This window comes from Dasypus novemcinctus, chromosome X (assembly GCF_030445035.2).
Source record: "Dasypus novemcinctus isolate mDasNov1 chromosome X, mDasNov1.1.hap2, whole genome shotgun sequence".
Classification (NCBI taxonomy): domain Eukaryota; kingdom Metazoa; phylum Chordata; class Mammalia; order Cingulata; family Dasypodidae; genus Dasypus; species Dasypus novemcinctus.
The window spans coordinates 77,290,600-77,317,542 of NC_080704.1; the positions used below are offsets into that span (position 1 = coordinate 77,290,600).

General features: G+C 42.9%; 1 protein-coding gene across 1 annotated transcript; it reads right to left on the bottom strand.

Annotated features, from left to right (window-relative positions):
• Positions 1-639: 639 nt before the first annotated feature.
• On the bottom strand, positions 640-10,408 carry AWAT2 (acyl-CoA wax alcohol acyltransferase 2). Its single transcript, XM_004474301.4, is given in 9 exon segments — positions 640-1,709; positions 1,711-1,781; positions 1,999-2,125; positions 2,127-2,202; positions 2,648-2,831; positions 3,043-3,247; positions 3,660-3,730; positions 4,125-4,235; positions 10,277-10,408. Coding segments are annotated over 9 exon segments (1,014 nt in total). The 5' UTR covers positions 10,362-10,408; the 3' UTR covers positions 640-1,625.
• Between the last annotated feature and the right edge of the window lie 16,535 nt (positions 10,409-26,943).

A 26,943-nucleotide genomic window follows, 5' to 3' on the forward strand; every position in this document is an offset into this window, starting at 1 on the left:
GCGCATATAACAGATACTTAAGGCCTGGGCCCAAAATAGAACCAGCCTCCAGCTTCTCCCTGAGGTATTCCATTTTACAGATGAGGAAAACAATGCTCCAAAAGTTTAAGTAGCTCACCCATGGTGGCACAACTAGTAAGTGTGTCAGCCTGGTCTAATTCCTAGTCCAGTGCACTTTCCACTCTACCATTCTACCTCTACCTCTTGGTCCCAAGGTCTTTGCATGGAGAAGCCGTGTTGAGATTGTAAGAAGGAAAAGGCTCACCGAAAGGAGGGGAGAGGGGACCAGACAGCAGCTCAGAAACACCTTGCCCAAGAGAGTTTGGGCAACTTTCACAGCCCCATTTCACAACCCCAGCTGCCTTTGCCTCCACTGTATTGGTGGAGAATGTGGCCCTTAAAACAGTGATCTGCACACAGTACCCTGTGACAAATGTGAAATGACCAAGTGTACATGGGCTAGGTATTGGAGTCCATACTGGTCCTCTGGCTGTGTTAGATTGATTTTTTAAATAAGGAAACCAGTCACAGGCATCTTGGAGACTGTTTAAAAACACCTTATGGAAGCTCAGGAAAAATGGACTCTCTGTCATGAGGAAGTCACAGAAATGGCAGAAAAGTTGAAGAATTTCTTTGCCCTGCTGTGTACAGATCATCATATGAGGCAGGCACCCAAGGAAGAGGCAGCAGATCAGACTGTGGTCAATGCAAAGCATGTTCCAGATCAAAGTGACAAACACAATGCAGGTAAATCACTGGGACCAGATGATCTCCACCCAAGAGGAATAGAGCAAGGGAGCTATGGGCCAAATTATGTAACATGTCATTGCCAACAACCATTGAGCTAAGAGGCTGTGGGACTCGCCATTCAGAAGAAGAGTTCTGTATGCCTGCCTGAAGCTGGGCACCTCATTTCCATCCTGAGCAAGGTGGCTCATTCTCTAACAAAGGGCAGAGTTATAGAGCCAGGCAAATACAGACAAGTTGCTGGGGGAAATACAGCCATTGTCCTGGAGGGGAAATTAGGCCTGAGCCTGACCCGTTCTATTGGAGCTTTATGAGGCAGAAACTAAACATGGATGAGGGAGTAGCCTAGCCCTGGGTATTGCTTATTTAAACTTTCAAAGGACTTTTAAGATCCTTCCTCATAAACTTTCTTTTGAAAAGTGAGTTGCTCTGAAATTCAGGGCATTGTTTGCTCAGGGACAGGAAATGGTCTTATAGGAATTTCTATGCCAGGAGATGGAACTGTTAGAGCTAGAAAAGGAAGGATATGCTCAGGGATCCTCAAGCCCTCAATACAGACTAGTTGAGGCATAAGCAGTATCAGAAGATGGACCTTTTTATTCTGTCAATTTGTACCTCAGGGCTGGTGCTGAGGGATCCTTCAGGGCACCTCTCCTTTCCCTGCTTCTTGGGGATATCTCCCCTGTAGGCCCAAGGAAAAGTCAAAGAAGAGGTAGAAGAAGAATAGAGACAAAGAGGGAAGGGGTGTTGCAGAAAATAACCAAGTGGACAGCTCCTCCTCACACTGAAGGCTGGCCAAATCAGGAGTATGAGTGCCATAGGTGAATTTTATCTTCCTGTTTCACCAGCTTCAGGCTGGAAGGCTCTGGGGATGTCGGTCAGACCAACACCAACTCGTGGGCCTCTGAGATGCCAAACTTGGTCTTATGCTGGTTAAACAGTTTGCGTAGGGCATCAATATAGAAGTGCATGGAATTTAGCCATAGTCTCTTGGCTTGGATTCTCAATCTTGAGCATTGGAAGAGGCTCCCCGACTGCCAGGGGAGACAGAGAAAGAAAAGGCAAAGCATCAGAATACATTCTTCAGAAGGTACCCCAACCCTCAAGCCCAGGTTCTCCCCATCCTCACCCCCACCCTACCCCTTATCCTAGCCAGGCTCCCTGCATCTGAGCAAAACCTGAGCTGAGGTTCTGCCTCAAAACTGGTTCCTGTATCCTAAACTCACACTGCCAGCAGAAGAGTTCACTCACCAATGGTGGTTACAGGCCTGTCATAGGGCAGAAGGCCCCAGGAGTTCTTGGTGAAACCATGCCCATAGAAGGCACAAGGGTAGATGTGCACCATGCTCTTGACCCACTTCTGGAGGCAGCTAACCAAACAAACCCCCAGGAGTGAAAATATACTGATCATAGAGGTCCGTCTCCCCAAAGTTATAGGCAGGTATCAGAGCCACCCTGCAGAAGGAAGGCATCTTCTTTGATTCCCAGAAAGGTAGGGACCCTGCTGAAAACCAGGCTTGCTGATCCTCAGTGGTCCCTGGATCTGCCTTACAGGCTCCTGAGGCCTCAACCTAGCTTTGCCTAGGACCAGGCTGAGTATGAGGACTCATGGCCTACCCAGGTTGCCTGTGGGAGCAAAGTAGCATCAGGCTACAGGATGCAAGGCCTGGACTCTCCTGTGAACCCATAGGTCTGGAACACTACAAGGTAAGACCCAAGGGCCATTTCATTTGGCTTTCTTGCCTTTAACCCACATGCTCAGTTGGACTTTTCTCTAAGATGGGGTTGCAGCTAGTCTCCTTTCTATGGAGGGACTGGCCCAGATGAGAGGCTAGTTTGAGGGAGAACAGGCTCAGGGGTCAGCTCTCTGGCCTGTCTTCATTTGTCTCTGGCCCCTGGCCCCTGCTCTACTCCAGTCCGGAAGGGGCTTTCCTCCTCCCTCTTTAGACACCATTTCCTTAAAACCCCTTTCTCCTTCCTGTATTGACACTCAGCCAGGCCTCCAACTACCAAAATGAGCATATTACCTGTGCCTTTATGGGTAAGGAGAAAGTCCATTGAGGATTGGCTTACAGAGCAGACCCCTGGTGGGCAGAAAAAGCCAAGAGATCATTGGCCACTTCCTAAGCCCCATAACTTTCCTCCCTACCTCTTCAAAGGAAGGAGAGAAAGCTTTTTAAGAACAGAGGGGATCAAAGAGTTGACCTTGCTCTCACCCATCCTCCAGTCCCCACTCCCATCCTCTTCTGAAGAACCATTTTTTTCTTTGGTTCTATGTCCTAGGAGTCAACTCACCAAGAGACATTATATATTCTCTGAGGAAAGGTACCCAGAAAAAGGCTCCCAGGGTGAGTACATAAGGGGTAATGCCAGGAAAGATCTTGGAGAATCCTGTGCTTTCTGTAGCAAAGTTGCCAAAGGATGAATGGGACATGATTCCATGAGGCTGGGAGATTAGGATGTAGTTGTGGCTGGGGGATATATCATAAGTCTTCAGAAGCTGTGGAAGAAGGTAGAGTCAAGGTTATAGCCAGGGTACAGGATTCCTCTTCTGGCCAGAGGCCTGGAAGGGAAAGGGCTGCTGACCATGCAGGTTGGGCCATGTAAAACTTCAGGGGAGGGGAGTGGGTGCTGCTTAAGCGGGTGAGCACCTGCTTCCCACATGGGAGGTCCCAGGTTAGGTCCCCAGGGCCTCCTAAGAAAACAACAAGCAAACAAATGAAGAAACCAACTCAGAGGAGCTGATGTGGCTCAATAGTTGAGTTCTGGCCCCAGTACCTCAAAAAAACAAACAAAAACTCCAGGGCAGGAGGGCATCATTCACATAAACTTCAATGTGAATGGTGCCCCCCCCACCCTGACCCATCTGCTAGCACTGAGTGGGCCCCAACTGGGCATCTGGGGCTACTCACCTTCATAGGGAAGTAATCACAGTACTGTTTCCATAGGCACCAATGCCTCACACAGGTAAACCGGCGGCCACCTGAAAACAGAGCCAGTATATTCAAGCTTTGCCCAACTGTAACTGTCGTCTTCTGAGCCCTTTTGGGCCTGCCACAGGGTACTTTCAGTCCCTGCTATCTGCTATGTCCCAATCTCTTAAGTGCCAACCGGGGAGTGGGAGGACTATAGCAAGTCAGGGCCAATTTAGGATAGACCTAGCTTTCTGCTTCCCTAGCTGCCCCTCCCCAACCCACTCCAGTTGTGATCTGGGCCTTTCTGTCACCCTGAAAAGACCAATTGCCTCAGCTTCTCTAGCCCAGAGAGGAACAGACTGAAAAGCTGCCTGGGAATTGGCTAAATGCTCTCAGGACTCTAAAGAAAGAAGAGGAAAAGGGCGAGCACATGTGGCAACACAGTCCCAGCAAAGCCCTTACCTCGCTCAGGGGTCTTCCAATCAAAAGCCAGCCAGGTAAGTATGAGCACAGTGATTGTCCAGTATGAGGTGAACACTACCAGGTAGAGATTGAAACCGAACACGGTGGTTGCTGAAGGAAGTCCAGCCCAGAGTTAATGGATTTTGAACAGTCCCTCATGTTTACCCTCCCTTCAGCATTCTGTCCACCCCAAGGTGGCACAGAATCTCACTCATGCTCTCTCAACATTCTCATTTCCTCCTCACCTTGGCACATGGTTTGCTAGCCTGCTTCCCCAACCCCCCTTCTCTTCCCTGGCCTTAGACCCTGACTTGGGTCTAGAAAGCAGGGTATTTTCCTTCCCAGCTTTGCCTAACACAGTAAACCCTCTACTCTCCAGAACCAGCTGCAGCCCTGCTCTGGGCTGTCCCTAAGATGTGATTAGTGGCAGGGAGCCAGTGGTAGGTCCCACTGATTTGGCCTCCAAAGATCAGAAAAACAGAATCAGTAAGAGTTTTCTGCCAATTCACATTTTCCCTTTTCACATCTTCTCTGCAAGGCTACAGTGGAGAAGACCAGAGTAAGAGGACACTTACTTTCAATCAGGTTGGGAAAACACAGGACTGGCAAACCAGAAACAAAGGAAAATACAAAATAGAAGAGAATAAAGTTTGGGACCATACTGAGTTCCCAAATTATAGGAACACTGGAGGTTAAAATAGTTGGAAAGTTTTAATGAAAGATTCGAGTCATAGGGAGTCACACTCAGAATTATTATTCGACTCCATTCCTAAAACAGCTTTGAATAAGACCATGAAAATTACTATAAAATGTTTTAAACAATATAGATCCACAAGGAGAAAGAGAATAAGAGAGGTACCAACAGCGGATGAGAGAGACCACAAAATTTTTGCTTTCTGCAATGGTTGGAGGAGGAGGAGGTAGCTGACTTAGAACAAAGAAACCTGAAACCTATTTACCTGCAAGGGGGACTGCCAACAAAGCCTATTTGTATTGGAGAATCTAGGAAAGACTCAGAATTTGGAAGCACCAGGTGACACAAAAGGTAGGAGAGACACAGAGCTAAAAACAAACAGAAAAACCAGAAGGGTCCACTGAAAGTCTGTCAAAGAAGTCATTAGAGTCCCAGGTCCTCTGCCCTCCCCTACACAACTGGTTGATAGGAGGAGTACTCTGAAAAACTTGAACCAAAGAAACTCTAGATTCAGATACCAAACTATTAATCAAGTATCATGGTAGAAGAAAGACATTTTTAGGTTTCCACAGTCTCAGATCAGTTGTCTTCCAGGTCCCTTTCTCAGAAAACTACTGGAGGATGTGCTCCACTAAAGTGAGGAAGTAAACCAAGAAAGAGGAAGGCATGTGATCCAGAAATAAAGGGATCCAACAAAGGCAGAAGGTGACCATGGCCAGGACTAGGGTGAGGCAAACAACGGTGCCTAATGCACAAAATTTAAAGAGACATTCACTTTCAGGGTGGTGTAAGTACTGACCCTCCACTTGCACAACCCTGAGAGTGACCACCTTCTTAAATTTTGCACCCAACATGCCTCAAAGGCCCTGGAGATGACAGCTATGCATTAGGCCAGATTTTAGTAGGAGAATACTAGGCTTTAAAAGTGACATCGAGAAAAAAAGAGGGGGAGAGGGAAGACTTACAGAATTCCTGATATGTTTGCACATACTGAGAGATTAGCACATCTTGGAAAGTTCAGGGATGAATTAGTATAGGGACATAGGTAACTAAAGAAATAAAAATGAGGCAATTATTAACTCTAGGAAAAACAACTTGCACAAGAAATGATATGTAATCTCCAAGTACACTAAATAGCTCAATTGTGAACAATGTTTTCCTAGTCACAGTCAAGCATTTAACCAAAAACTGTGATATAACAGCTTTGAGAGGATGGAGAGCAAGGAAGTTCTGGTAACAGTATATGTGAGGGCCGAATTTTCATCTACCTACCTGACATCACCACTTACACTCCTATCTTCCTGCAATCAGTTTGTTATTCAGAGTGTGGTAGTTTGAGCCTTTTATGTACCCCAGAAAAGATCATGTCCTTAGAGTTAATCCATTCCTGTGGGTGTAAACCTATTGGAGGCAGGACCTTTTGATTTTGATTAGGTTACTTCAGTAAGGCATGGCCCAGGGTGAGTCTTAATCCTCATACTGGAGTCTTTTATAAATAGGATGAATATGGAGAGAGACACACAGAGACAGAAGCTCAGAGAGAAACCCACAGAAGCTGAGAGAGAAAGCCGCATATGTAGCAGCCAGAAGCTGAAAGCAACAAAGTCTAGAGGAGAAAGCAGAGACTGGCAGAAGGCACCATGTGCCTTATCACAGCCAGTCTTAAAGGAGAGAGTGTCCTCTGATGATGCCTTGATTTGGACATCTTTTTCAACCTCAGAACTGTAAGCTTGCAAGCCAATAAATTCCCATTGTAAAAGCCAAATCATTTCTGGTATATTGCTTTCAGCAGCTTTTAACAAACTAAAACACAGAGCTATAGCGATCTCACCAAAACACAAATCAGATGCCATCACCCTGCCCCAAACCCAATCATAGCTCCTCATAGTCCCTAAGAAAAAGTCCAAATTCCTTTCCATGGTCTACAATGCCCTGAACAACTTGTACTGCCTGTATCTCCAGCCTCCTTTTTCTTCCCTCTCCCATTCATCATTCATTCAATAGGTATTAAGCAACAATTCTGTGCCTCTCACCCCTTCATCCCACTTAATCACTGGCAGCTCTTTGAATGCACCATGCTCTCCGCCCATCCTAACCTTCTCTTTTGCCTAGTCTCTGCCGTGAACATTCCTCTTCTTCACCTATTTCCTATTTGTCCTTTAAGACTCAACTCAAATTCAGTAGGAAACTGGGCAAAGGTCATGAATGACCAATTAACAGAAAATGAAATACTAATTGCTGACATTTGAAAAAGTGCTTCTCCTCTCTCATAATTAAGGCAATTCAAAATAAACCTACACATTATCATTTTCCACCAATCTTTTCTGGTTGGAGTTGGTAAGGAATAGGTATGAATTCTCCATTCTCTTTACAACCTGTGCTGTGGTAATATCTGCAGCTTTATTTTTCAACATCACAATTTATTGGTGCCTCTGTCAACTGCAGCATTAGTGTCCACAACGAGCAGAACCTCCCGCCAACCTGTGCAGGATCTTTAGCATGAACATTTATTGGATCAAGCCACTGAAATTTCAGAGTTAATTTATTTCCTCAGCATATCTAGCCTGTCCTGATAAATATAGCCTAATACATGCATTTCACAAATGAGGAAACGAGGCTCAGAGAGGTTAAATAACTTGCTAAAGTTTACACAGGATAAGTAGAGGACCTGGGATTTGAATGCAGGCAGCCGGGCTCCAGAGACTGTACTTTTAACACCTAGATTATACTGCCCCTGGGCTATATGTATGTGTGTATGTGTGTGCATATAGACACACATATATATATTTGCCTATCCATAGAAAAGTATTTCTGGATATCTGTGGTACTTTGAGTCTTTTGTGGACCCCAAAAAATTATGTTCTTAAATTGGTCCATTCCTGTGGGTGTGGGAAACTTTGACTGGATTGAATTCAGTTGAGAGCCATTTGACCGTATTACTTTAGTAGGGCATATCCTAGGATGGGTTTTTGTCCTCTTGCTGCAGTCCTTAATCATTGGGAAATAGGAGGCCACAAACAGAGAAAAACTCCTAGAAGCTAAGAGGGAAAGTCACAAGCAGCCAGAAACTGAAAGCAATGAAGCCTGGAGGAGAAGGCAGAGACCAACAGATGCTGCCATTGTGCCCTGTCATGTGCCTGATCACCTATAGATGCAGCTGGAGGAGAAAGCACCTCCTGATGAAGCCTTCATTTGGACATTTTTCTCAGCCTTGAATCTGTAAGCTTTTAAATGAATAAATCCCCATTGTAAAAGCCAGCCCATTTCTGGTATATTGCCTTGGCAGCCTTTAGCAAACTAAAACAATCTATACACAAGAAATTGTTAATAGTGGTTACTTCTGGGGAGTGGGATTAGGAATCGGACTCAGGGAGGAGAGATACCAGTCTAGAGGCTCCAGCCTACTCCATTAGGCCTGGTCCTGGGTGGTCTCAGTAAGTGGTCATTCTTCTTCTCCAATACAATGTCAGCTCCTAGGCCTTTGGCACTCTATTCTCTTGTGGGAATACAGCGGCAATGGGGAGGAAGTAGAAAAAGTGGTAACAAGCCAACGCTGTGGGGATTGGACAAAAAACTCAAGAAAAACAATTGAAAGGAATCCAATGTTCTAAAGCTTCTGGGTCAGAGCAGGAGTTAGTTGCAGGTGCCACAAGGCCGCCGACTCTGGTTTCTGAGAACCTTAGAGACAAGGTTGAAGAACACTGGTCCCGTTAACCAAGCAGAAGAACCCCTAGCCCAGGCAGGGAAACTGCTCTTCCTGAAGAAGAGTTGCACCAATTACCAAACTCAGTCCATTTGAAAAAGCAGGCAGCTGAGCACTCTTTTAAACAGGCCACTTCTGGTAGACTAAGCCTCAGATATTTTTGAGGTTCAGCAGCTAGAGATATGAAAGTGGTGGTCACTCTAGAGGGATGACAGGGGTGGTGGCCCACCCCTCCAGCCAGATGGCAGGCTCACCCCTGACAGAAGAAAGCACCCCCAGGCCCTGGGTCCCATGGCAGTGGAGGGTGCAGAGGTCCAGCTGGTGTGGTCTTTGTCCTCAGTAGGAAGTCATTCAGAGTTAGGGCCTTTAGGACCTTTCAGTTTGGAATTTTTACTATGCAGACAGCCTGGCTTCCTCCTTACTCCCTGGCCTTGCACTCATGCCATGCCCAAACTCACCAACCAGCGGTAAGTATGGAGATGCAAGAGGCAGAGAAAGGAACCCATATGCTGGGCTCCATTCACAACCCAGCTCCACCACTTCCTAGCTGATTGATCTTGGACAGACTACCTGTACTACATGTAGCTCAGCATCTTCATCAGCACAATGGAGATTATCCTCATAAGGTGCTTAGAACAGTTTCTAGCATGAAGAAAATGCTCCATAAATGTTAGCTCTTGTTACATGTGCATTAGCTGTCATTAGGTGTGTAGCAATTAATATGCACTATTATGCATAATAGTAGTCTCTACCTCATGAAGTTAGCATGAGGCTAAAATGAAATAATGGTTGTGAAAATACTTGATACAAAGTAAGTGCCTACCCATATGAATTACCTTCTTCAAGGTCTCTTCTGGTTCTGACTGCCCATCATTCCTAGGTTAACCCTGCTCTTTTCAGCATTAAGAGGTCCTGATGCCCATCCCAGGGCGGCTCTGAGGTCCGCATTCTTGTCTTCAGGAAGGAGGTAAGTTAAGGCAAGAGATGCCCACACTCCCTATTCACTGACATGTCTCTGTGCCAGCCCCAGGTTCCCAGGGTCTACCTGCATTCCTTACTCTTCATGTCCCTGCCTCCATTCAGTTCTCACCTAAACTAACTGACAGAGGAGAATTTTTCCTAGGCATCTCTCCACCACAACTAGAATGCAGTGGTCAGCACATAAATAACAGTCACTAAGTGTTTTTTGTTTCTTTTTAAAATCAGTTTTATTGATACATATTAATAAAGCATACAATCCATCCAAAGTATATAATCAATGGTATCATCACCAAATGTTTATGGCATAAGTGTTGAAAACAATGTATGGATAAACGGCTGAATTCCTCCTGACCAAAAGTTTTCAGAGCCTCCGCCTGTCACTGTGCCAACTCTCTCCCACTGATGGTTGTTTGAGTTCCTACAGTTGCAGATAAACCCTTTTCCTTGGCTAGCCTTAGTGGAACAGCTCCCCATCTTCTAAGAATAGGCCCTCCATGCTCTACTGTAACCCAAGATAGCTCGCCACACACATCTGCTCACAAATGCACACATGCATGCACACATACACACATACCTGCATAGGCTCACACCTATATGCATGCACACAAGCCCACTTATACACACACAGATCCCACGAAACTAGGCTTGTCAGGCCGGAGGCTAGAGTAACCAGCAGTACCAGTTTGCCTGGGACTACCCTGATTTAAGCACTGAAAGTCCTATAACCTGGAAAACCCCCTCAGTTCCAGGCAATACCAGAAGCTGAAGACTTACCAATCAGAAATGCACTGAGGGCCCACTGGAAGAGAGCAAAGACCTCCAGAGTGGTCTTGAGTTCCTTCTTGGAGGGCAAGGGCATTATGCTTAGAGTCTCAGTGGCTCCAGAGAAGTGTTCATATGGCTGTCCAGCCTTGATTGCTCCAGCACCCACAATGTTTCCTCTCTTCATGCTTTTCTTCACTTCCTCTTCCAAGTCTCCACCCCTCATCTCCCCACCCTTCCAAAGAATCACAGGACCACATACTGCCTCTACTTGCCCAGCTCCTCCCAGCTATCTGCCCACCTTCATTTTTACGTGCTTGGACATGAACTAGACTGAGATTGTGACATTCCTTTTGCACACATAGGTAGGAAAATGTGGATGAGTCCCTGGTGTGGGAAATGAGTGGGTGGGGGATAGAGCTGAGACTCAGGGCCTACATTTCAGTTTCTGAAGCCAAGCTGTGCATGATCTCTCACTAACAATATAATTTGAGCAGAGGAGAAAGTAGGTCAGAGGCCAGGACCAAAAATACCTTTGGCTTTTTGGCCAGTGTAGGAGAACTTATTAGTCCTTATGAATAAGCATCACATGTACATCTGTAAACAAATGGTAGGAGCTGAATAATTTTTTTTTTGTTGAATGAGTAAACAAATGTGAGTATACATCATATTATTCTATGTATATGAAATTCTAGAACAGGGAAAACTAACCTATGGTGAATAAATCAGGGAACAGGTTGTCTCTGGGGAATTGACTAGAAAGGGGGCATGATGGAACTTTCTAGGGCGATGACACTCTCTCTCGATAGAGATCTGAGTTTCAAAGATCAAGAAGTCATTTGTTGCTCTTCTCATAAGGAGCCTGAAGTGATCTTTGAAAATGGTTCACTACTCACTTGACCAAGAAAACCACACAAAATTATTCAACTCAAGAGCCTCAAATCCTTAAAACATCATGGAGGCCCAGGCCTTCAAAGGTATGCATATTCAAAAAGATGTCACTTTACAGAAGTAATATATGCCATTTTGTCTTTACAGTGGCAATAAGTATTAGTAGGTGCTTTCATTTCTTTGTTGCTAAAGAAAATACCATGCAATAGATTGGCTTAAACAATGGACATTTATTGACTCATGATTTTGAGGCTAGAACACTTCCAAATCAAAGCATCATCAAGGTAAAGCTTTATTCACAAAGACTGGCATTCTGGGACTGGCTGTTGGTGATCCTTGAGCCTTGGCTTTTGTGTCACCTTGCAATGCACATAGTGGTGTCTTCTCCTTTCTCTTCCAAGTTCCATTGGCTTTCAGCTTCTTGCTTCCTGTGTCTTTCTCTCTATCTGTCCAACAGTAATGGAATTAAGACCCATCCTGACTAAGTTGGGCCACATCTGTTTTATTTTTTTCATTCATTCATTCATTCATTCATTCATTTCTGCTCCCTCCTTCATTATTTTCACTCACTGTCTACTCTCTGTGTCTGTTCATTGTATGCTCTCTGTGTCTGCTTGTCTTCTTTTTAGGAGGCACTGGGAACTGAACCTGGGACCTCCCATGTGGGAGGGAGGTGCCCAATCACTTGAGCCACATCTGCTCCCTGCTTGTTGTGTCTCTCACTGTGTCTTCACATTGTGTCATCTTGTTGCATCCTCTCACCACGCCAGCCCATTGCATCAGCTCACCATCTTGCTCATTTTATTTAGGAGTCACTGAAAACCAAACCTGGAATATCCATGTGGGAGGCAGGTGCCCAACTGCTTGAGCCACATCCATTCCCAGGCCACATCTTAACTGAAGTAACCTCATCAAAAGGTCCTATTTACAATGGGTGTACACCCACAAGAATGTATTTAGTTTAAGAACATGTTTTTCTGGAATACATGGCTCCAAACCACTACATCCTCTGGTTTGCAAAAAGACATGTTCTTTCTACATGCAAAATACATTCATTCTATCACAATATCCCAAAAGCCTAAGTCATTTCAGAAACAATGCTAAGAACAAAGTCTCATCAAAATCAGTTGTAGGTGTGGTCTGTCCTGGGGCACAATGCCCTCTGTCTTTGGACCTGTGTAACCTAGAGTGTAAGTTATATGCTTCAGATGTACAATGAAGGGACAGGCATAGGGTAGACATCACCATTCCAGAAAGGAGAAATTAGAAGGAAAACAGAGGTCCTGGGTCCCAAATAAGACAAAAACCCAGCAGGGCAAACTCCATTAGATTTCAAGGTCTGAGAGTCATTTATGGATCAACGTTTCATCCCCCAGACTGATGGAGTGGCAGCCCCACCCCTTCCAAGCACTCGTGCAAGTACCTTGAGCTCGCTGAACGCTGGTGTGAAGGCTCCACCCTCTCCAAACATCAAGATGGTGACCAGGCACTCCACAAACAATGGGATACAGGCCCCACCATCTCCAAGTGTTGGGGTGGCAGCACTCCCCCCGAACAATGGGGTGCAAGGTTTCCAAACACAGGGGTGAACCTGCCCTTTCCACACACATTTGTTAGGTCTGCTTTCTTGACCTGAGGAGATCTCTTTAGTCCAGACCTTGGCTTCCATGGTTCTGCCCTTCAAATCATTCTTACCTCATTTCTACCCTTCTCTGCCCCTTTCAGTCCAGACTGGCAGTGGTTCTGTTCATGCAAATTTCACAAAAATCTTGATTGCATTGCATGAAGTTCACAGGGCTCCAAGCCATCAGACAATAAATCCTCCCGTAGATCCTTCCTGGATAATTGCACATCCAATCCTGACTGAAATGTCTGACTGGGTCCACATTCAGTTAAACCCTCAAATGGAGGTCTCACTTTCTGGAAGCTCAGGGATGTCCCTGAGAGAGTCACTTCTGGCCCTAGTCTCAGCGCACACTATCTGGATAGGCTCAGAATTTTCCAGACCATCAATTTCTAGTTTTGTTGTGCTTTAGAGACCTATTTTCAGCTTATACCTTTCTTCTTTCATTTTACTGTAAGCTGCCAGGAGAAACCAGAGAGTGTGTGCACTTTCCATACTTAGCTTTAGAAATCTCAGCTAAATATCCATGTTCATTTCTTTCAAGTTCTGCCTTCCACCCAACATCAGAACTCAATTTCACCAAGCTCTCTGCCACTTTTAAACAAGGCTCACCTTTGCAATAAAACATTTGTTTCCATCTAAGGCCACATTGGAAGTACTTTTAGCATCCATATTTCACTAACAGTCTTTTCAAAGCAATCTAGGCTTTATCAAGCACCTCACAATTCTTCCAGCCACTACCCATTACTCAATTCCAAATCTGTAAAACAAATACCAAGCAATGGATGGCTGAAATAATGGAAATTTATGGGCTCATAGTTTTGAGGCTAGGGGAAGTCCAAATCAAGGTGTCATCAAGGCAAAGCTTTCTTTCCAAAGACTGGCACTCTGGGACTGGCTGCTGGTAATTCTTGGTTCTTGGCCTATCACATGGCAATGCATATGGTGATGTCATATCCTTTCTCTTCCTCCGCTAACATTCAACTTCCTGCTTACCATGGCTTACTCTCAGTGTTTGAAATTCACTTTGCTTATAAAGTACTCTAGTGATAAGATTAAGACCCATCCTGATAGAGTTGGGTCACACACCTTAACTTCATCAAAGGTCCTCCTTACAAAGGAATGGATTAAGTTTAAGAACATGTTTTTCTGGGGTTCATAGCTCCAAACCACCCCAGTAGGTCTGCCCAGACCAAACAGTGGGGTTAGACACAGGCTCTGTGGCTCAAAAGAGTGCTGAATTATTGCACATGCTGAAAATGAAGAAAATAGACTTCAGGGAAGATAGTGGATTAGAGAGTCACATGACTCACTTCTCTTCCAGAAAAAATAGAGGACAGGCAAAAATGGCCTGGAAAAAAAGTGTTCTAGGGTTTAGGATACTAGGGGAAGGTTGGACACCACTCAGAATAGAGAGGGACACAGAAATGAAATCTTGACAGAAAGACCATGAGTGGAAGCTGAAGCAGCAACTGCCAGCACCCTTCCCCCAGCCTTCCAAGCAGACAGCTTTGAATTCTCCAGCCTCTGGCCATCAGCTATGGACAGAGGGGGCCACAGTGATCCACCTCCCCAGGAAATGGGAGAGATTGAGATGAAACTGATGATTGATTCAGCTTTCGGTCAACAGATTTGTTCTGCTGTGTCCCAGGAGTATTTCCAGGCTGGGTGGGGCCATGCCATTGTTTGTCTCAGGAGTCAGCATGGAAATAAAGAGATCCAACCCTCTCAATCACCCTCCTTCTTGACTGGGACTGGTTGTTGAGGACATAGAGGGGAGTGGAATTATTTCTTACCCTGGAAAAGTGAGGGGGCTGCCAACAAAGGTTAAAGAACAGCCTCTGGGAAAATGTGGCATGGGCGTGGGAAGGGTGGCCATGGTGGCTACTGGGTGCGGGGAATGGGAGGAAGAGATGAGATGGGGAGGCGTTTTCGGGACGTGGAGTTGTCCTGGGTGGTGCTTCACGGTCAATTAGGGAACATTGTAGATCCCCCCAGGGCCCACTGGATGGAACGTGGGAGAGTGTGGGCTATGATGTGGACCATTGACTATGGGGTGCAGTGATGCTCAGAGATGTACTTACCAGGTGCAATGGATGTCTCATGATGATGGGAGAGAGTGTTCCTGTGGGGGGAGTGGGGGGCGGGGGCGGTGGGGTTGAATGGGACCTCAAATTTTTCATAATGTAATTAAAAAAATAAATAAATAATTAAAAAAATAAATTAATTAAAAAAATTTTTTTGAATGTAATATTTAAAAAAAAAAAAAAAGAACAGCCTCTGAGAAAGTTTGATTTGGGAGGCCCTTGAATAGCCTAAAGGCAGGGTCTTCTCACATATTGTTGCTGTCTGTGTTGCAGCAAACACACTCAAACCAGACTTTGAGTTAGAGGGCTGCTGAAGCACACCATTTGCTGGCAGACAAAGGAAGTACATGGAAGGAAATTAAAAGTAAATAAGTAAAAGAGGCTTTTTCCAGCCTTTATAGCCTCCCTCCCCAAGGTCTTTGGAAGCAGGTCTGCAACGCATTACTGGATCCATGGCCCAGATTTGAGCAACTAAAATGGACAATCCTAAAGACCTAGAACAGGTTGAACCAAGAATTAAAAAATGGCAGTGACACACAGTCTACTGCCACTAAATCTCTATGAAAGAAAGAGAAATTGAACATCAGTGTAAGCTCACCATCATAATCAGATGTCTAGACATCAGCAAAAAATTATAAGTCTTGCAAGAAAATGGAAGAAATGGCCCAAGCAATGGAATATATCAAAGCTCCAGATGAGACACAAGATTTGGGACAACTGATCAATGAGATTCACACAAATCTCCCAAATCAAGTCAATGAGTTGAAAGACAATATGACTAAATAGATAAAAGTCATCAAAAAGACACTGGGGGGAAAAAAGACACTGGATGAGCACAAAAAAGAATTTGAGATGATGACAGACAATGCCCATCCCAAGGAACAGAGAGTCTACAACTGCAAACAAGATAGTGCCATCCATCTGCCCCATGGGATCTAAGCTCCCTCACAATTTGAAGCAGAGTGGGCATCACTATCCCCAAATTCTCAAGATTGGGGAATGAACAAAGCACTAAAGTACACTTATTTTTATTCTAGGCTTATTATTCTATATTATTCTAGGCTTATTATTATTCTAGCAATGGAAAAACTCTTATCGTTGATATAAAGGCAGTGACCACCAGAGGTTCTGAGGGATGGGAGAGTGAAGAATAGGTGTAATATGGAGGCATTTTCAGGACATGGGGGCTGTCCTGCATCACATTGAAGTGACCCATACAGGCCATTGCATATTTTGTCATAACCTACAAAATTGTGTAGGACAGAGTGTAAACAATATTGTAAACTGTAATCCACAGTTAGAAGCAATACTTCAATATATGTTCATCAATTGTAACAAGTGTACCACACTAATGAGGGATGTTGTTGTTGTGGGAAAGTGTGGGGGGGGCAGTGGGGCATATGGTAATCCCTTATATATTTATGTAATATTTATGTAACCTAATGCTTCTTTTTTAACATACTTTTTAAAACTTTATTTTGTACATTTAATAATTGAAGATATAAACAATTAAAAACTAAAAAAACCCCACAATTGTATAAAAACATACATTTCTCAATTAGATGTACTAGATACATATAATTTTTTAAAAACCATACAACATGTTATACCATATATTTGGTTCATGGTAATGCAATCATACAGTATTCATCCTTTTCTGTCTGGCTTGGTTTGCTCAACATAATGTCCTCCAGGTTCATCCTTGTTGTCATATGCTTCACGACTTCATTTCTTCTTACAGCTGCATAATATTCCATTGTGTGAATACTCCACAGTTTGTTTACCCATTCATGTGTTGATGGACACCTGGGTTGTTTCCATCTTTTGGCAATCATGAATAATGCCACTATGAACATTGGAGTGCAGATTTCTGTTCATGTCACTGCTCTCAGTTTTTCTGGGTATATACCCAATAGTGGTATTGCAGGGTCATGTGGCATGTCTATATTCAACTTCTTTAGGAACTGCCAAAAAGTCCTCCACAGTGGCTGTACCATTCTGCATTCCCACCAACAGTGAATAAGTGTTCCTATCTCTCCACATCCTCTCCAACACTTGTAGTTCTCTTTATTTTTAATAGTGGCCATTCTGATAGGTGTGAAATAATATTTCATTGTAGTTTTGATTTGCCTTTCCCTAATCATTAGTGATGTTGAGCACTTCTTCATGTGCGTTTTTTTTTTGTTTTTTTTTGTTGTTGTTGTTGCTATTTGTATTTCTTCTTTGGACAAATGTGTATTCAAGTCTTTTGCCCATTTCTTCATTGGGCTGTTTGTCTTTTCATTTTTGAGTTGTAACATCTCTTTATATGTCATGGATATTACATGCTTATCGGACAAGTGATTTCCAAATATTTTCTCCCATTGAGTTGGCTGCCTTTTCATCCTTTTGACAAAGTCCTGGGAGGTGCAAAAGTGTTTAATTTTGAGGTAGTCCCATTTATTTTTTTCTTTTGTTGCACGTGCTTCGGGTGTACAGTCCAAGAAACCAACAACTACAAGGTCTTGAAAATGTTTCCCAATTTTTTCTTCTAGTAGTTTTATGGTCCTGGCTTTTATATTTAGTTCTTTGATCCATTTTGAGTTGATTCTTTTTTTTTATATTAAAATAATTTTATTTTTATTTTTTTTCCCCAAATTCTACTCAATTTATTCATTTTTTTAAAAGATGTTACATTAAAAAAAATATATGAGGTCCCCATTCGCCCCCACCACCCCCACCCCACCACTCCCCCCTCGCCCCCACCACCCCCACCCCACCACTCCCCCCACGGTAACACTCTCCCCCATCATCATGTCACATCCATTGCGTCTGGTGAGTACATCTCCGGGCATCGCTGCACCCCCTGTCCCGTGTTCCACACCATAGCTCACACTTTCCCACGTTCCATCCAGTGGATCATGGGAGGCCATACAACATCCAGCAATTGTCCCTGGGGCACCACCCAGGACAACTCCAAGTCCCGAGAATGCCTCCACATCTCTTCTCTTCCTCCCATTCCCCGCACCCAGCAGCCACCATGACCACTTTTTCCACATCAATGCCACATTTTCTCGATTATTAACCACGATAGTTCATGAATAGAATATCATTAAGTCCACTCTGATCCTTACTGTATTCCTCCTTCCTTGGCTTGGTTCAGTCCATTCCACATCTATGTCAAGAGAAGGTTTAGATTCCACATGGATATTGGATGCAATCCTCCTGCTTTCAGTTATAGGCACTCTAGGCTCCATAGTGTGGTGGTTGACATTCTTCAACTCCATGTTAGATGAGTGGAGTAAGTCCAATAAATCAGAGTGTAGGAACTGAAGTCTGTTGAGGCTCAGGGCCTGGCTATCATATTGTCAGTCCAGAGATTCAAATCCCCTAGACATATCTTAAACCCCAGCACCAACTACAATTCCAGTAAAGTAGCATGAAAGTCTTGTGAAAAGAGATCCCATCTGAGTCCAGCTCCATCATGCAGAAACACCAGCACCATAGAAGGGCCAACTGGCATGGCAGTGAACCCCATCTGTCATGACCATAGAACCTGTGGGTCTCTTTAGCCCTCAAAAGAACCAATACCTGGGGTTGTATCTACTTTATCTGTCTCTGAGACTCTGCTCAGGTGTGCATAAGGGCAATCCTTCTGACAACCTCCAGATTGAGTTGATTCTTGTACAGAGAGTGAGATAGGGGTCCTCTTTCATTCTTTTGGTCATAGCTATCCAGTTCTCCCAGCACCATTTGTTGAAGAGACTGTTCTCTCCTGTTAACATTAACTTTGTAGGTTTGTCAAAAACCAGCTGACTCTAGAGGTGAGGATTTATTTCTGGATTCTCAATTCTATTCCACTGATCATTGTGTCTGTTTTTATGCCAGTACCATGCTGTTTTGACCACTGTAGCATTATAACATGTTTCAAGGTCAGGCAGTGAAATCCTTCCCATGTTGCTCTTCTTTTTTAGAATGTTTTTGGCTACTCAGGTGCACTTTCCCTTCCAAATGAATTTGGTAATTGCCTTTTGTAATTCTGTAAAGTAAGCTTTTGGGATTTTGATTGGTATTGCATTGAATCTATAGATTAGTTTGGGTAAGATTGACATCTTTACAATGTTTATTCTTCCAACCCATGAATATGGAAAGTCTTTTCATTTGTTTAGGTCTTTTTAAATTTCTTGAAAAATAAAAAAAATAATTAAAAAATAAATACTGAAAGGAAAAAAAGAACTTGAAAACTTGAATAGAAAAATAACAGAGCTAATGGAAATGAAAAAACACAATAGGTGAGATAAAAAACACATTAGAGGGGAAGTGGGCATGGCTCAACTGATAGAGCATCCACCTACCATATGGAGGGTCCAGGGTTCAATCCCCAGGGCCTCCTGACCCGTGTAGTAAGCTGGCCCATGCACAGTGCTGCCACATGCAAAGAGTGCCATGCCACACAGGGGTGCCCCTGTGTAGGGGTGCCCCACACGTAAGGAGGGCACCCCACAAGGAGAGTTACCCCACATGAAAAAAGTGCAGCCTGTCCAGGAGTGGCACCATATACGTGGAGGGCTAATACAGCAAGATGATGCAACAAAAAAGAGACATGGTTTCCCAGTGCTGCCAGATAATGCAAGCGGATGCAGAGGAACACACAGCGAATGGACACAGAGAGCGGACAACGGGGGGGGAAGGGGAGAGAAATAAATAAAATAAATATTTTTTCACACAGCGAATGGACACAGAGAGCGGACAACGGGGGGGGGAAGGGGAGAGAAAGAAATAAAATAAATATTTTTTCACACAGCGAATGGACACAGAGAGCGGACAATGGGGGGGGAAGGGGAGAGAAATAAATAAAATAAATATTTTTTAAAAACACATTTAAGGCATACAACAGGAGACTCGAAATGACAGAAGAAAGAATAAGTGATGCTGAAGATGTAATAGCTGAAATTGAAGAGGTAAAAGAATGGAAAAAATTGAGCAGGGGTTCAGGGAATTGAATGATAACACAAAGTGCAATACCATACATGTCATGGCAGTTCCAGAAGGAGAATAGAAGTGAGAAGAGGCAGAAAAAGTATTTGAGGATATAATGGCTGCAACTTGCCCAACTCTCATGAAAGAAATGAATTTACTTGTCCAAGTGCAGCATACCCCAATCAGAATAAATATGAATATACCTACTGCAAGACACATACTACTTAGAATGTCAATTTTCAAAAATAAGCGAGAATTCTGAACAGCAAGGGAGAAGCAAATCATCACATCCAAGGGATGCCTGGTAAGACTTAATGCAGATTTCTTAACAGAAACCATGGAAGTGAGAAGGCAGTGGTATAATATAATTAGGATACTGAAAGAGAAAAATTGCCAGCTGAGAATTCTTAATCTGGCGAAATTGTTGTTCAAATATGAAGGTGAGTTTAAAATAGTCACAAATAAACAGAAACTAAGAGTTCATGAAAAAGAATCTGCCTTTGCAGGTAGTATTAAAGGAGCTTTACAGCCAAAAGAAAAAGATAGGAGAGAGAGGCTTGGAGGAGAGTGTACAAAGCAAAACTAGCAGAAAGACTATCCAAAAGAGTAAAAAAGACAGACAAAAATATGACATATGAAAGCCAAAGAATAAAATGGTGAAAGTAAAAAACACATTTACAGTAATTATCATTAATACTGTGGATTAATTACAGTAATCCATTGAATGAATTAAACTCCCCAATCAAAGATAGGCTGATCCCCGGTACCTCCTAAAAAATTAATAAAGGGAGCAGGTGTAGCTCAGTGGTTGAGCACCTGCTTCCCTTGTACAAGGTCCCAGGTTCAATCCTCAGTACCCCCTAAAAAAAAACAGAGGAAGCAGATGTGGCTCAAGCAGTTGTACACCCGCCTACCACATGAGAGGTCCAGTATTCAGTTCCTGGTGCCTACTAAAGAGAACGAGCAAGACAGCGAGCTGATGCAACAGGCTAGCATAGCAAGCTTATGCAATGAGATGACACAATGAGGAGACACAACAAGCAGTGAGTGGGGGTGGCCCAAGCAATTGGGCTTCTCCCTCCCACATGGGAGGTCAAGGATTAGTTCCCCAGTGCCTTCTAAGGAAAAAAAAAAGAAGACAAGCAAACTCAGAGAGCAGACAATGAACAGACACAGAGAGCAGACAGCAAGCACAACAAATGTGGGGGAACTAAATAAATAAAATAAATCTTTAAAAAAAAACAGATATAGGCTGGCAGAATGGATAAAAGCATGAGTCATCCACATGCTGCCTACAAGAGACTCACCTTAAACCCAGGGAAACAAACCAGCTGAAAGTGAAAGTTTGGAAAAATAAACTCCATGCAAACAGTAATCAAAAATGAGCAGGGGTAGCTATACAAATATCAGACACAATAGAATTTAAATACAAAAAAGTTATAAGAGACACAGAAGACCATTATTTATTAATAAGAGGGGTAATCCATCAGGGAGAAATAACAGTCATAAATATCTATGCATCTAGCCAGGGTGACCCAAAATACATGAGGCAAACTCTGGCAAAACTGAAGGGAGAGATAGATGTCTCTACAATAACAGATGGAGACTTCAGCACACTACTCACATAAGGTAGAAAAATTAGACAGAAAATCAACAAGGAAATAGAGAAAATTGAAAAATATGATAAACGAGCTAGGACCTAACAGACATATATAGAAGTTTGCAGCCCAAATCAGTGGGTTACGCATTTTTTCTCAAGTGTTCATGGATCTTTCTCCAGGATAGACCACATGTTGAGTCACAAGGCAGATATCAATTAATATAAAGGTATTGAAATTTTACAAAGCATCTTCTGAGATCATTCATGGAATGAAACTGGAAATCAGTAACAGATGGGAAAGGGGGAAATTCACAAATGTGTAGAAGTTAAACAGCACATTCCTAAAAAATCAGTGAGTCAAAGAAGAAATTCTAAGAGAAATTAGTAAATATATTGAGACAAATGAAAACAAGAACACAACTTCTCAAAACTTAAGGGATACAGAGAAGGGAATTGAACAACTAGAGAAACTAGAAAAAGAAGAGCAAACCAATCCCAAAGCAAGCAGAAGGAGAGAAACAAAGATTAGAGCAGACATAAATGATATTGAGAACAAAAAGAAAAAGAAATAGAGAAAAACAACAAAATGAAAAGCTGGTTCTTTGAGAAGATGAATAAAATTGACAAAACTGGGAAGCGGACATGTCTCAACTGATAGAGTGTCCAGCTATCATATGGAGGGTCCAGGGTTCGATCCCCGGGACCTCCTGACCCGTATGGTAAGCTGGCCCACACACAGTGCTGCCATGCGCAAGGACTGTTGTGCCATGTGGGGGCGCCCCCGCGTAGGGGTGCCCCACATGCAAGGAGTGCACCCTGTAATGAGAGCCACCCCATGTGAAAAAAGCGCAGCCTGCCCAGGAGAGGCACCGCACACACAGAGAGCTGATGTATCAAGATGACACAACGAAAAAGAGACGCAATTTCCCGGTGCCACCAGATAATGCAAGTGGGCACAGAAGAACACACAGTGAATGGACACAGAGAGCAGACAAAGGGGGGAGAAGGGGAGAGAAATAAATAAAATAAATCTTTTAAAAAATTGACAAAACCTTACCTAGACTAAGAAAGAACAAAAGAGAGAAGATAAAAATAAATAAAACCAGAAATGAAGAGGTGAAGCTACAACTGATCCCACACACATAAAAAGGATCATAAGAGGATATTATGAGAAAATGTATGCCAATGAAATTACGTGAAATGGACAAATTCCTAGAAATGCATAAACAACCTACATTCACTCTCCAAGAAATACAAGAACTCAACAAAGCAATTCATTTAAAGAAATTGAAACAGTCATCAAAAATCTCCCAAGAAAGAAAAGTCCAAGATCAAATGGCTTCACAGGTAATTTCTATCAAGCATTTTGATAAGAATTAACACCAATCCTATTTAAGCTCTTCCAAAAAATTGAGGAGGGATAATTACCCAATACATTTTATGAAGCAACATCACCCTAATACCAAAGCCAGATAAAGATACTACAAGAAAAGAAAATTACAAACCAATCTCTCTAATTAATATAGTTGCAAAAATTCTCAACAAAATACTTGCAAGTCAAATCCAACAGCATATAAAAAGAATTATACATCACAATGAAGTGGGTTTTGTTCCTGATATGCAAGGATGGTTCAACATAAGAAAACCAATTAGTGTAATATACCACATTAACAAATTGAAGGAAAAAAAACCCACAATGATTTCGATTGATACAGAAAAGCATTTAACAAAATCCTCCATCCTTTCTTGGTAAAAACACACTTTGAAGATATGATAAAAGGCACATGTGAATAACCAACAGCAAACACCATACTCAATGGGGAAAGGTTGAAAGCTTTCCCTCTAAGTTTGGGAAAAAGACAAGGATGCCCACTGTCAACACTGTTATTCAATTTTGTGCTAGAAGTTATAGCTAGAGTAATGATACAAGAAAAATAAATAAATAAAAAGCATCCAAATAGGAAAAGAGGATGTTTAAGTCTCTGCATGATTTTGAAAATTCTGAAAAGTCTATAACAAGCTCCTTGAGCTAATAAACAACTACAGCAAAGTGACAAGATACAAGAGTGACAGGCAGAAATCAGTAATGTTTCTGTACACTAGTATTGAACAATCTTAGGAGGAAATCAGAAAATAAATTCCATTTACAATAGCAACAAAGAGACTCAATACCTAGGAATAAATTTAACCAAAGATGTACAGGACCTATATTCAGTAAACTACAAAACAATGCTAAAAGAAATCAAAGAAGACCTAAAGAAATGGAAAGACATTCCATGTTCATGGATTGGAAGAATAAATATCATGAAGATGTCAATCCTACGCAAACTCATTTATAGATTCAATTCAATACCAATCAAAATTCCAACAACCTAATTCACAGAAATAGAAAAGGCAACTGGGAGTGGATGTGGCTCAAGCTGTTTAGTGCCCACCTCCCACCTGGGAGGTCCTGAGTTTGGTTTCCAGTGCCTCCTAAAGAAAACAAACAATGAGCAGACAACAAGCAAAACAATAAGCAGATGATGAGCAAAACCAATGATCAGACAATGAGCAAAACCAAATGAGCAGATGTGGCTCAAGCAGTTGAGCATCCGCCTCCCATATGGGAGGTCCTGGGTTTGGTTCCTGGTACCTCCTAAGGAAAAACAGACAACAAACAAAAACAACAAGCAGACAATGAGCAAAAACAACAAGCAGATGAGCATAAACAATGAGCAGACAACAGACAAGAAACAAAATCCAACAACAAACAATGAGCAAACAAATGATGGAGCCAATTCAGGAGAGCTAACATGGCTCAGTGGTTGAGTGCCGGCCTCCCACATATGAGGTCCTGGGTTCAAGCTCCGGTCCCAGTACCTCAAAAAAGAAAAAAAGTGCTCTTTCACCAAACACATAAATGGTTCGTATACAGATAAGGGGGGAGGAGGGGGGAGAAAATATATGACCTCATTAAATATAAATTAAAACATATTTAAACAAAAAAAAATTTTTTAAGAGAAAAGGCAATTACTAAATTTATTTGGAAGGAAAAGTGCACCCAAATAGTTAAAAGCATCTTAAGAACAGTGAAATGGGAAGATTTTCACTGCCTGACCTTGAAACACACTACAAAGCTACAGTAGTTAAAACAGCATGGTATTGGTATACAGACAGACACATTGATCAGTGGAATAGAATTGAGAGTCCAGAAATAAACCCTCACCTCTGTGACCAACTGTTTTGTTTTGTTTTGTTTTGTTTGAAGTAGCGGGAATTGAGCCCAGGACCTTGTACATGGGAAGCAGGAGCTCAATCACTGAGCTATATCCTCTCCCCAATGAGGGTTGTTTTTTTTCATTTTTAGGAGGTACTGGGGATTGAACCCAGGACCTCATACATGAGAAGCAGGTGCTTAGCTACTTGAGCTACATCCACTCCCCACCAACTGGTTTTTGACAAACCTGCCAAGTCCATGTTACCAGGAAAAAACAGTCTCTTCAACAAATGGTGTGGGGAGAACTGGATATCCATAGCCAGAAGAAAGAGTAACCCTATGTCACTCCTTATTCAAAAATTAACTCAAAATGGATCAAAAACCTAAATATAAAAAGAAGGAACATAAAGCTTCTAGAAGCAAATATAGGAAACAACTTCAGGATCATGTAATAGATGGTGGTTTCTTGGATCTTACACCCAAAGCACAAACAACAAAAGAAAAAATAGATAAATGGGACCTTCTCAAAATTAAACACTTTTGCACCTCAAAGGACTTTCTGAAAAGGATGAAAAGGCAGCTGACTCAATGGGAGAAAATATTTGGATACCATAATTCCAATAAGGGTTTAATATCCATGATATATACAGAGATGCTACAACTCAACAGTAAAAAGATAAACAACCTGATTAAAAAATGGGCAAAAGACTTGAATAGATATTTGTCCAAAGAAGAAATACAAATGGTAAAGAAACTCATGGAAAAAGTTCAACATCACTAGCCATTAGGGAATCCAAATCAAAGCTATAATGAGGTATCAGTTAACACCTACTAGATGGCCACTATTAAGAAGACAGGAAGCAAATGTAGCTCAAGTGATAAGGCCTCTGCCTACCATATGGGAGGACCCAGTTTTGGTCCCTGGAGCCTCCTGGTAAAAAAGAAGAGAAAGCATGTCTGTGCAGCGAGGCAGTACCCGCACAGTGAGCTGAGTACCTGTTTGAGTGCCCATGCGAGTGCCCGCATGGTGAGCCAAGTGCCCTCATGAATGCCTGCATGGCGAGCCAGTGCCCAGTTGGTGAGCCAGTGCCCACATGGTGAGCGGAGTACCCGTGTGGTGAGCCAGTGCTCACACAAAATGAATCATGCAGCAAGATGATGATGCAACAAAAGAGAGATGAAGTGGAGAGTCAAGGTGAAGCACAACAGAAACCAGGAACTGAGGTGGTGTAGCTGACAGGGAACCTCTCTCCACATCAGAGGTCCCCGGTGAATCCTAGAGGAGAGAAAATGAGAGGAGAAGTCAAAAAGAGAAATAGATACATAAGATCACACAGTGAATGGACATAAATGGCAAAAACATTGGGATGGAGGAGGAAGAAGGGAAGGGGGAGGGAAAAATAAATAAATATTTTTAGAAAAAGAAGACAGAAAACTACAAGTGTTGGAGAGGCTGTGGAGAGATAGGAACACTTATTCACTGTTGGTGGGAAAGTAGAATGGTACACTCACTGTGGAAGACTGTTTGGTATTTCCTAAGGAAGTTGAATATAGATTTACCACATGACCAGGCTATACCACTACTAGGTATGTACCCACAAGAACTGAAAGCAGTGACATGAACAGACATCTGAACACTGATGTTCATAGCAGCATTATTCACAATTGCCAAAAGATGGAAACATGGGCTTCAAATTTCAGGGAGTTCTGGATCACAGAGTGTTTCAACAATGGCAATGGAGGGATACTGGCATAGGATACCATTGACAGGTGATATATGGCTGACAGGCAGCTGTACAGAACATATGTCCAGGGTGCATGGTAATGTTTGGATATACTCATAGTGGCAACAATTAAAAACCACAGCAGGGGGGGTACTGGGTTCCTGGCCAGTGGTGCTCTGTCGTGGTCCCTAGGGGAGCAGCGACAGTCTCCCAGGTGCAGCGGTGGGGACCGGGAGGGAGTGAGGGTTCAACAGGGAGCCCCTGACGCTAATGACTATGCTTGTGAGCTGATAAGCCTAAAATAAGAACAAGTCCTAGAGTAGCATTGTGCCTGGGAATTTCCTCCTGTCAGCCTTCATGTTACTCAAATGTGGCCAGTCTCGAAGCCAAACTCAGCATGTAAATGCAATGCCTTCCCCCCAGCGTGGGACACGACACCCGGGGATGAGCCTCCCTGGCACCGAGGGACCACTATCAACTACCAACTGATGATGCAACTGGAAAATAACCTTATATGGAAGTTTCAATGCGGATCAGCAGAATATCCCTGTCTACATAAAATAACATGACTTTAAAATGCTGTTTGACCTAAAGT